The sequence below is a fragment of the Aulostomus chinensis genome, chromosome 11 (assembly GCF_037954235.1).
Source record: "Aulostomus chinensis isolate RoL2024-O1b breed Wild chromosome 11, RoL_Achi_v1.0, whole genome shotgun sequence".
NCBI lineage: Eukaryota > Metazoa > Chordata > Actinopteri > Syngnathiformes > Aulostomidae > Aulostomus > Aulostomus chinensis.
In genome coordinates, this window is record NC_141330.1 from 10,356,745 (window position 1) to 10,367,212 (window position 10,468).

The 10,468-nt window shown below is 41.3% G+C and overlaps 2 protein-coding genes across 4 annotated transcripts; both read left to right on the top strand.

Annotated features, from left to right (window-relative positions):
- Window positions 1-302: 302 nt before the first annotated feature.
- On the top strand, window positions 303-6,146 carry tmc4 (transmembrane channel-like 4). 2 transcript variants are annotated; one of them, XM_086217184.1, is made up of 16 exons: window positions 303-484; window positions 578-776; window positions 1,279-1,427; window positions 1,594-1,743; window positions 2,097-2,182; window positions 2,278-2,423; window positions 2,512-2,659; window positions 2,743-2,901; window positions 2,980-3,137; window positions 3,270-3,396; window positions 4,091-4,188; window positions 4,297-4,480; window positions 4,556-4,686; window positions 5,063-5,218; window positions 5,350-5,428; window positions 5,554-6,146. In XM_086217184.1, the coding sequence occupies exons 1-16, from the start codon at window positions 430-432 to the stop codon at window positions 5,653-5,655; spliced, it is 2,127 nt and encodes a 708-aa protein (XP_086073310.1). In that variant the 5' UTR covers window positions 303-429; the 3' UTR covers window positions 5,656-6,146. The 2 variants fall into 2 exon arrangements, with proteins under 2 accessions (XP_086073310.1, XP_086073311.1); XM_086217185.1 differs by having other exon boundaries at window positions 2,983-3,137; window positions 5,554-6,144.
- A 35-nt stretch (window positions 6,147-6,181) lies between these two features.
- leng1 (leukocyte receptor cluster (LRC) member 1) lies at window positions 6,182-10,468 on the top strand. 2 transcript variants are annotated; one of them, XM_086217187.1, is made up of 6 exons: window positions 6,182-6,268; window positions 6,591-6,778; window positions 7,591-7,767; window positions 8,782-9,071; window positions 9,259-9,519; window positions 9,638-10,466. In XM_086217187.1, the coding sequence occupies exons 2-5, from the start codon at window positions 6,647-6,649 to the stop codon at window positions 9,476-9,478; spliced, it is 819 nt and encodes a 272-aa protein (XP_086073313.1). In that variant the 5' UTR covers window positions 6,182-6,268; window positions 6,591-6,646; the 3' UTR covers window positions 9,479-9,519; window positions 9,638-10,466. The 2 variants fall into 2 exon arrangements, with proteins under 2 accessions (XP_086073313.1, XP_086073312.1); XM_086217186.1 differs by having other exon boundaries at window positions 9,259-10,468.

The window sequence follows — 10,468 nt, forward strand, 5'->3', positions numbered from 1 at the left end:
CAAATGATTAACCCCATAGCATGAGCACACACACACACACACACACACACACACACACACCTGTGTATTTACCTTTTTTGTGGCTGGAATATTTACAGTTTATTGGTTTATTATTTATTGGTGTCAGTCATTTTTGTCTATCATTAATTAAAGTCTCTCATCTTGAAGTTTCCAGATTAATTTAATCTCGTGGTGGCCTGCTGGAGTTTGTTGATGGTATCTGAAGTCACGTCACCCTGGAAATAATGGGTTAAAGCATACAAGGAAGTACCTGCGTGGACTTGTATAAAGGGAGTAAAGTCCATGAGGGACAAATACAAAGAATTCCTTTCCTTTCATTTCCTCATGATAGGCCGGTTTTCTTTTTATTCTGAAGTTGTCAGTATGTTCGTCAAGGAAGTTGTTTAAAACGGGGATTGTGTCAGAGAAATGGCCGGAGAACCACGGAGGCAGGGCTCAAGTCGGCTGTACAACAACGCTGAAGGTGACAACGCATATTTGTACATTTTCACTGTTTTGAATCATTTTTCTGTTGACCATGGGTAATTTAATCACATTGAATGGTCTTGATCCCTAGTCCTCGACACCATCCCGGGTCAAGTTTACCCTAGTGACCAGCAGTCACTGAGGTTACGACGTGCTTCATCTCGAGTGTCAAATCGGAGTCACCCTCAGTTTGACAGGAATCCCACAGAGCAGGATGGAGAGGGTAATAGTGAACCGGCCCGGGACCTCAGGAGCATCCCTCTACCCATGGCCCTGAAAAGAGCTGTCAGGTATGAAGACGACCTCTGATGACCTCACTAACGAGACAGAAATATCAAACGCTATAGACAGAACATCAGTGACCCTGGCTCATTTGGGTCAACAAATGCTCACCCAATACGCATCGGTTAAGTTTTCTTGAAACTTTATGTTTCATAAGTTTACTTTTCTTCTTCTTTTATTCATCACATCAACCTCAATTTTGGCTTTGCCCTCATCTCCTTTTTCCCTTTTTGAAACAACTTGTTTCCTTCTGCACACGTATTTTAAGTAACAGTTCCACAAGAACAAATACCTGTTCAAGATGTGGGACTAATGAGACTAATTTAAACGTAGTAATGATAAAGTGAGACCCGGTGCATTCATACTGAAATAACTGCAAAATAACTCGAACATTTTTGCAAAGGTTCAATTAAAGTACGGCATCTGAGTGAAAACACTTAATAAAGTCTAAATGAGTTTCTAGGTTATTTGATTTTTTTTTTCACCCCCTTTAAAACGTGCTCATTCCAGGCAGGTGCAGGAAATGAAGGCTCCTGGGGTTTCAAGTGGGGGGTCCTGGAAATGGAGGAAGACCAAGTTCCTGCATAAACTCAAAGAAATCGTCAGAGGATTTTTCTACTTCTTCACGCTGTGGCGGAAGACATTGCAAATGATTGGAGGTAGACATTAAACAAGTTATTTCAGCTTATTATTTCTAGTTTTATTTTTTTCTCCCGTGAAGTATTAAGTATCTAGAAAAAGGGCAAAATCTGTACCAAATATTATTAATGGTAATTATAACTTTTCTACTTTTTGTTGTTGTTGTTGTTTGTTTGTCCTCAACAGGGAATTTTGGAGGTGGTGTCCAGTCTTACTTCCTGTTCCTGCGTTTCTTAGTGCTGCTCAATTTCCTTTCCTTTCTACTGATTGCTGGATTCGTCCTCACCCCCAGCATCGTCTTCAGATCCCACGGGACCAGCCTGGTCAACAGCACTGGTAGGGATTTGTTCATGAAAGTACAATATGTGCTACTGTCAAAGTCATCAGTCCAAGTTTTATTATTAACAAACCAAAGATATTAGCTTCCATTTATTTGCCAAAAAAAACCCCAAACAAAACAAAACAAAAAAAAGAACAGCAGTTCTTAGAATGACTTCATTGCTCTTCGTTTTATTCATTTTGAGATTTTTTTGGTGTGCTTTTGCAAAGAAGCACCTCGTCTTCAAAATCCCATTTTTATCATTTCGATCAGTGCAGATCTTGCTTTCTGAAGGTGTGCGAAAGACGAGGAAGCATGACACTTGTCTACTGTGCGTTGCTTGCATCTTAAAGCCCTGAGTGTTTTCCAGGTCAAGAGGAATGCATGGGTTATGATCCCAGTCCTCAAGTCTTGGTGCTGTTCTATAATTACTTCTTGGATTTACTTTCTGGAACGGTGAGAAAAAAAAGATGAATAAAGAATGAATGTGTCTTCCTCCCAGTGGAAAATTCAACTTGTCGCATCTTTCTTTTTTCTTTTTTTTTAACCAGGGTTTCATGGAGTACTCCTACCTGTTTTATGGCTTCTACAACAACACGATGGTGGAGGACAGCAGCTTCTCCTACAACATCCCCCTGGCCTACCTCTTCACGATCGTCTTCTACTTCATCTTTTCTCTCATCTGTATCATTGCCCAGTCAGTCCCACCACAAACACACTGTTAATGTAAGAGAAAGAATAGAAAGATCAATTTAAAGCTTTGGACTGCATCCTCTCAAAAACAGGATGGGGACAGCAGCTCGAGTTGCTGTGGCAACGGGAGGCGGTGCTGTGGGCAACTACAGCCTGATAGTGTTCACCGGCTGGGACTACGGTTGCCTTGGAGACCAAGCGACCAAGCTGAAGCAGAAAAACATCCATTACCGGTTACAGGTCAGAGGGTATCCGTCCTTTTTAACAGGATAGAAGGCGGGTCCCGTTCTCATGACCGCTCACCTCTATCCTCTCTTCCTCAGGTGGACTTGGAGGAGGAAATCATCAAGAAGAAAACAGCTGCTTTGACCATGGGTCAAAAACTCCTTCTATACACTCTGCGATTTTTTTTAGGTTTAGTTGCTTTTGGGCTCATCATAGCAGCTTTCTACGGGATCTTTTTGGCAACTTTGTTCAGCCAGGTAAATACTGTAGAGGTTGTGATGATGACTACGAGGCCTTGTTCAAATCTTTTAACGATTAACCTCTCGGTACCCAAGCAGAACACTGAGGAAGAAGGGATTCTGGGTTTGATTTTTGAGTACCTACCTTCCATTGTCATCACTACTGGAAACTTCCTGGTGCCTTTCCTGTGTGACCAGATCGCCTTATTAGAGCGATACGCACCCAGCACCACGGTCATAGTGGCACTGCTAAGGTTTGTGCTGGCGTTTCTGTGAGAGAAGGATGTTTGGGGGGTTTAGAAAGGCTGTTAACTTGAATAGCTTTAAAGATTTAGCCAAATCATGCATCAATTTTAATATCAGAGCTTGTTCTCCTCTTCATCCAGGGCTGTGTTCCTGCGCCTGGTGAGCCTGGGTGTGCTCCTGTTCACCCTGTGGCGTGAGATCACGTGCAATGGTGAAACAAGCAGTGGAGAATGTGAAGTGTGCCATTACAACTCTAACTTTCACAAGGTAATTATGCTGCCAGGCTGACTGTGAGTACATGAGCAAGTACCAAAAATAAAACTGATGAGATAATGCAACCATGCTGATGGCGAAACATCTGTTTATTATTTCCCCCCTCGCTGCCTCTGACTGTGTTAACATGAGCCAAAACAATTTGCGTAGAATTTGTTGAGCTACTACACAGCAGAGAAATGTTACCAGCTCAGCTGTAAAGAAAATTAGAAGAGTCCACACCTCCACCAGGCGGATCTTTTGGCCCCTGTGTGTGTGTGTGTGTGTGTGTGTGTGTGTGTGTGTGTGTGTATATATATGTGTATATATATATATATATATGTGTGTGTGTGTGTGTGTGTATATGTATGTATATATGTGTATATATATATGTGTGTGTGTGTGTGTGTGTGTGTGTATATATATACGTGTGTATATGTGTGTGTGTATATATGTGTGTGTGTATATATGTGTGTGTATATTTGTGTGTGTGTGTATATATATATCTATATCTATATCTATATATATAATTGCAGAATTGATAAATTTGCCCAGCCCTAGTACTCATGATGTCACATCAATACTCAGATATTAATACTGTCCTAAGTACTACAGCTTCTATGTATTGTTTAGTCTTACACTGATTATCGGCAAGATAATAGAAGATCTGGGTAAATTGTCATTTCTTTTCTTCTGCCTCTTCATGCAGTGCTGGGAGACACGAGTGGGACAGGAGATGTACAAGCTGACTCTTTTTGACCTCCTCATCAACCTTGCAGTCCTGGTCCTGGTGGAGTTTCCACGCAGGTGTGACTCATTCTTTACAGTTTTAACATGATTACTATCAGTCAGATGTTGTTTAAGCATGGCGAGTGAGACAATGAGCTTTGTGATCATGCTGTATGTGTGTGTCAGGATGGTGGTGGACAACTGGTCCAATAAGCTGGCTCAGTGGGTGGGTCGGCAGGAGTTTGTGGTTTCTGCTAATGTCCTGGGCCTGGTTTATGGTCAGACCGTGGTTTGGTCGGGGGCTCTTTTCTGCCCTCTTCTACCCTTCATCAACATCATCAAGTTTATCATCCTCTTCTACTGCAAGAAGGTGAAGATGATGCAGTATTGTTTCACACTCTGTTCTGGTTGTAGTCTTAACCCATGTCTCCACTTCCTTCCCCAGATCACACTCTTTTATAATTGTCGGCCGGCACTGAAGACGTTCCGCTCCACCAGTTCCACCTTTGTTTTCCTGGTGGTTCTCCTGTTTGGCTGGGGCCTGGCCACTGTTGTTATGATTTACAGTATGGCTGAGTGAGTGTTTATGATGCCATATTTCGTTTAGTTTTAGGTGTAGATGGATCGACGGCCATACAACTGGAGCAGTGCAAGAAGCGGCAAAAGAATTCGTTTTGATTAAAAGAACTAGAGATATTCAGTTGTTTGCTTAATTTATGTGTGCTCGTTACAGTGACTTTGACCATTGATCACAAAAATCGTTTCAGTTCATCTTCAGGTCCCAGTGGACATTTTTTATCCCAGTCATGAGAATAGGAGGGATGAATATGCAGACAACACAAAAACATGATGCCCCAGGGCTGGTAATAGCCACGGGGCGGAGGAATTATGTAATCTCTTCCTGATAATGTTACTCCATGTCATATTTGATGGTTTCCTTCTTCCCACCTAGGATCCATCCCTCTGTGGCTTGTGGGCCTTTCCGTTTCTTCCCCAGAATGTGGGAGATTGTTCCAACGTCTTTCTACAGCCTCTCTGCAACCACACAGGAGTTTCTCTTCTTTGTTGGTTCCCAGGCTTTCTCCATACCACTGTTTGCATTGTCTTGGTTCGTGTAAATTTTAGATAATTACTGTGATACACAAATTGCTGGACATGACACCTGAAGTACAGCACATGACATGCTTTTCTTCCATGCTGTTTGATGACATGTTCTTGTTCTTCTTTTCTCCTTGACAGTGTGGTGATGTGCTACTTCATAGCTTTAGCTGCTGTCTATGGGAAAAGTGTAGCTCTGCTGAGAGCCCAACTGAAACTGGTGAGTTTTTTGCATTTACCATTTTGTTTAAAGTAAATTACACAGTCTTGAATTTCCTAACATTAGCAAGCAGCTAGCTAGTAGCTGTGATTTAACTAATGTAGAGGTGTGTGTTTGTCTTACAGGAGGGTCATGACAAACAGTTCTTGGTCAAACAGATCGAGGGGTTGAGTCGACAACTTAGGATCCCAACGCACCTGACAGAAGCTGAACATTACCAAGGCTGAACATCGCCATGACATATTTGAATATTGTTTGACTGCTGGATACATGATGTCCCCTTCTCAACTGTGTAGTTGACATCTCGTGCAGTTGTGTTATGAAGGCTGTAACATCACATAAATTCGGTCCTTAAGTAGTTCTGATGTCACAAGTGAACATACAGTACATGTAAAACTTGAATCTAAGAAATGCAGACACATTGTCCTAATCACAGTCTCGCCATTTTTATTTTATCTGCTGAAAGTAATTAATTGTATTATTTTATATTTAGGCGGGATTTAATGACATCACAACTATTTTTTCAAGCCCATCATGATTCAGTTTGTACAGTGTAGTGTGATGTACCAAACACCTTAATTTTATTTGCCTTAACTATTAATGCCAGAGTAAAAAAAAATACAAAACGTTTATATATTCTGTAAAATTACCTTCTAAGTTGCCATAACGCGTTTTGACAATAAACCTTGGAAACATGCAGTATTTGAAATGTTATATTATTTGGCATGCGAGCAATAAACTCTGATGAGTTATAGCACCATCTAGTGTCAGTACTGTGTCCCTGCAATGAAGAGTAACAACTTCCTGTTCGGAACTTCCTGCGGCTAACCTGGTCGTCTTGTAAGTTACAGGGAGCAATTTCGTAGCATATGATTTGATAGAAAAAGTTCAATTGGGTAGTTGTGCTCGAGGGAGCAAATTTAATAACTGTTCTTTTGTGTTAAAGTTGAAAAGCTGCTAATTTTCGCCTGCCTCTACGAACAGAAAAGGAAACTGCTAGCTAACGCTAGTTGGAGGCAACACCAAAACAAAACGTCATTTTTCGTTTCTTGTCGCCTTTGTAGATTTTACATCGACGAAAATATCTGCTCACTGCTACAGCCAAGAATGTTTATGGTCAAACTGTAAAAGTTTTGTTGTTTTTTCCTCATATCTACTTCAGCGTTCGCACAGCTAGCGAGCTGCTAACACACACCACCAACAGTCTCCAAGGCAACCATGAACATCCTTCCAAAAAAGAGCTGGCACGTCCGCAACAAAGACAACGTCGCTCGCGTGCGGAGGGACGAGGCTCAAGCGGCTGAGGAGGAGCGCGAGGCCAAGCGTCGCGTGGAACGGGCAGAGCAGGAGGTGACCGGTGTTTACTACGTTATTTCCCGTTAGTCACCGCTGGTGTCAGGGAAGACCAGTGATGTCACTGAGTAGAAGTACTTCACTTTTACTGTACTTACTTTGATTATATGTGTATTATACGGTGTTCTCGGAATGATGCTTTGCATGGCGATTATTTCTCTGTTTGCTCTCTCTCTCTCAGTTGTATTGACATTTCTAAGCTAAATAGATAAGTTTAAAATGAAATCATGAAGTAAAGCTTCTGAAAATGTGGACATAAGCCACTCAAATATGAGGCAACTTTTATTTCTTCCTTAAAAGTATAGCTGCAAAAGTAGGTATACTTCATCCATCTGATAAAAAGACTGACAAATCAAACCAGACTGGCAGCCATTTTGGAATGTTAGAGTGAATCATTTTAATTTTTATGTATTCCTTTTTTTGGATAATAGTAAAATATAAAGCAATGCACAAAACTAATAAAACCAGCAAAACTGCCTGGTTTTGATAGTAGGAAAGTAAATGTAGTCTGCTTTTCTCCAAACTTACAGTTTAATTCAGTGAGATCACTTCTTTGCTTTATAATCCTATATTATGAACACTGTCCTCTCTTATGTTGTACTACACTACTACCATCAGCAATGTCTAAAAATCCTGAAAATACTTTAGAGAACACTATCAAGTTCTTTTACTGTCTTTGTTATTTCCTCAATAGCTCGTCCCAGTATTTTTATGGAGACAGCCTTGCTTTTGTATTTTCTAAGATCTTTACAAATTGCTGAGGATGTAAATATGTGGACTAATGACTGTCCCTCTCATATGCACCGCAGGCCCGTACAGAGTATCTTAGAAGAAAATCCCGAGCTGCTCTCGAGTCAGGGGGAGGAAAGAAGGATGAGGAAGATGAACGGAGCGGGGCACTGGAGCATCTCAATCTTTTTCCTCTAGAAGAGTCTTCAGAGAAGAGAGGAAATGAGGAGTATCTCAGAGAAAAGAAGGAGGAAAAGGTGACGCTGCTTCTCTTCAACCGTGCAGTTTACAGTGAAGCAAAAATATTTGCTGTTGTCTGTTTATTTTCAGTATTTGCACCGTCATTCATTATGTTCAGCTTCCTAGCTGTCAGCTGATCTCTGAGGGTCTCAGCTCCCTGATGCACCCGTAGGGGAGCAAAGGGTATCAATGTTCTGACTCAGGGGCAGATGACAAATAAGTTCATCTTCCAAAAAATGTGTCATGTCCCTTTAAGAAACCTCACTTGTTATTATTGGAGACAAGCTAGTGTGCCAATTAATTATTGCACCCACTGAGAACAACTTGATATTTTTGGCAATTTAGGCTTCTTAGCTCTCTTTCTCAATGCCTGAAAAAAGAGGCTTAAAAAGGTGATTTAGTAATTTTGTATTTCTGTAAGAATATCTTGTGTTCTTCATCCATGGTTGTAGTCTGCTCTGTTGTCATGGATGGCGTTGGGGGAAATTGGGAATGTCATCACATGAATCAAATTCCCTATGTAAACCATCTGATAACAACTAACCATAAGATGAGGAAGGCTATTACAACCTCGTTTGGGTTTTGAAGTGTAAGATGCTGTATATTAGTGAATAAATGTTAATCTTGAAGTGCATACAGACTTCTTAGATGTTATCAGACAAATGAGATCAAATTCTAAGGGGTTTGTGTGATTCTTTGGATATGTTGTCCAGTCTTTAAAAAGCCAAACAGTAACACAGAGCCGGCCATGGCCGGGTGACTGGTTACCACACTCTGGTTGCTAAGAATGTCATGCCTCACTGGTAGTGACTGGAAGCAGAGCTCAAATACAGTCACATTTGCTTCAATCCAACTTTAATCAGGCAGACATGCTAAGATGCATTATGCAGCCACATTAGCTGAGTTACTGTTCCTTAAATATTTGATCCAGTTTTATCATCGCATCTCATCAAGACGGAGGAGAAGGAGTGGATCACACTGCCACTACTTCTGCGTGACTCACTTTTATGACTCTTTCTTGTGTTTTCCAGGAGAAGCAGGAACGTGCCATCGGCTTACTGGTGTCTCTGGGACCCCAACCAGGGTCAGAGGTCACTCCCTGGTACATGAAAAATGGCCAAGAAAAAGAAGAGCAGGAGGAAAAGGGAAAAAGGAAGGGAATAAGTGAGGAGGAGCGGGAGAAGAAGGATCGTAGGCTGAAGGATAGTTTAGACCCGTTGAAGGACATGAAGAAAGCTCTGGCTGTGAAGGACAGGAAGGAGCACAAGAATAAGAAGAAAGAGAGAAGAGACAAAGTGGAAAGGAAGAACAGTAGTGACAGGTGAGAAAGTCACTCGTTCAGTAAAAATATTCACTGATTTAAAATAAGAACCATTCTGTATGAATCATCATTTTCCTCTCAGTAATCAAGTATTTTTAGGTATGTTTGTGTCTTTGTTACTCTGAACAGTGTGTTTGTTCCTTGATGTTTACACTGCAGGTAGTAATGATGCTGTGATGTGTTGCAGCTCCATAGAAAGGTTGCGTGCGGAGCGTTTACAGAGGGAGGCTGAAGAACGGCGGAGAGCCCAGGCTCTGCTGGCTCAGAGGAGCGGCAGCGGGAAGGAGCTCGGCGGCGAGATGAGCGAGAGGGACAGACCGTACAACAGCGCCTACTTCCCAGAACTGGCCCGTAAACGTCAGAGGAAGGATCGAGACAGCTGGAGGGATGAAATTTTAAAATCATGAACTGACTTTGTTTCCTTTGTGTCTACAAACTAAAGAAGGTGGTAAGTGTGCCACAGGAGCCCAGGGCACCTCGTGAATATAACCTGATCAACACAGAACTTTATGATGAGGAAAGTTGTTGGTGCCTGATCGGACGTGTATTTATTTTTGTGCACCCAGAAAGGGAGCGGCTCTCCATGCTGTCAGTCATCTGGGAATTTGGAGGTCAGGTTTTACTACCTCGGCCCCCCGGATCATTTCAGTCATGAGAGCATCAGCGGGGCAGATGGTTGCCATCACAGGGGGCCTGAGCCCTCGCTGTCGGTGAAGAACACGCGTTGGAGGGGTTTCAACACTTGTTAAATAACAATATTACAAGGCTAATAAGTCTCTTGTACATTTTCCTTTGTTGATGTTACTCTCAGTAAAATAACAATTGACGTGCCATGGAGTCACGTGTTTGCTTTCTAGCAACATTATGTATTTGACATCTGCTTTTTGTGGTACTTGTGATACCAAACATGGAATTATTCAGACAGGCATGATAGGACTTGTGTTTTTTTGTTGTTGTTTTTTTAATTTCCACTGAAAAAAATATGAAGAATGTGATTTCCCTCCATTGTTGTGACACACAAAAAAAAATGAACAAGTACATTTGCTGCTGAATAGGTAAAAGTGCCAGTGCTTGTTGATATCAGCTTGGTATTATTTTTGTGTGTCTAAAGCCATCTTCAATACAGGGCAGTCTTTATAATTATTCTTCACACACTCTTGCGAAGCATTTCAGTAATGATATTTAGAAATATATTCCCAGAGTTCACCTCAGTTTTCTAAATTTCATCGTAATTTGGTGGTTTATCACTGTTGAATTTCGTTCGCCTGAAATCTTTTTTAATTGCTATAAAATTATATTATTTTGCCCTCCTATTTTACGTCAGGGATCCAAAATCACTGGGAAGTTGCATCAACACGTAAATAGAATATTGTTAGTTTCTTGCAGGAATTCATTTC

Coding starts and splice junctions, on each gene's coding strand:
- tmc4 (XM_086217184.1), top strand. CDS start 430: ATGGCCGGAGAACCACGGAGGCAGGGCTCAAGTCGGCTGTACAACAAC. Junction 2,660..2,742: donor ACATCCATTACCGGTTACAG/GTCAGAGGGTAT, acceptor TCTCTTCCTCAG/GTGGACTTGGAGGAGGAAAT. Junction 4,687..5,062: donor ATGATTTACAGTATGGCTGA/GTGAGTGTTTAT, acceptor CTTCCCACCTAG/GATCCATCCCTCTGTGGCTT.
- leng1 (XM_086217186.1), top strand. CDS start 6,647: ATGAACATCCTTCCAAAAAAGAGCTGGCACGTCCGCAACAAAGACAAC. Junction 7,768..8,781: donor GAGAAAAGAAGGAGGAAAAG/GTGACGCTGCTT, acceptor TGTGTTTTCCAG/GAGAAGCAGGAACGTGCCAT. Junction 9,072..9,258: donor AGGAAGAACAGTAGTGACAG/GTGAGAAAGTCA, acceptor GATGTGTTGCAG/CTCCATAGAAAGGTTGCGTG.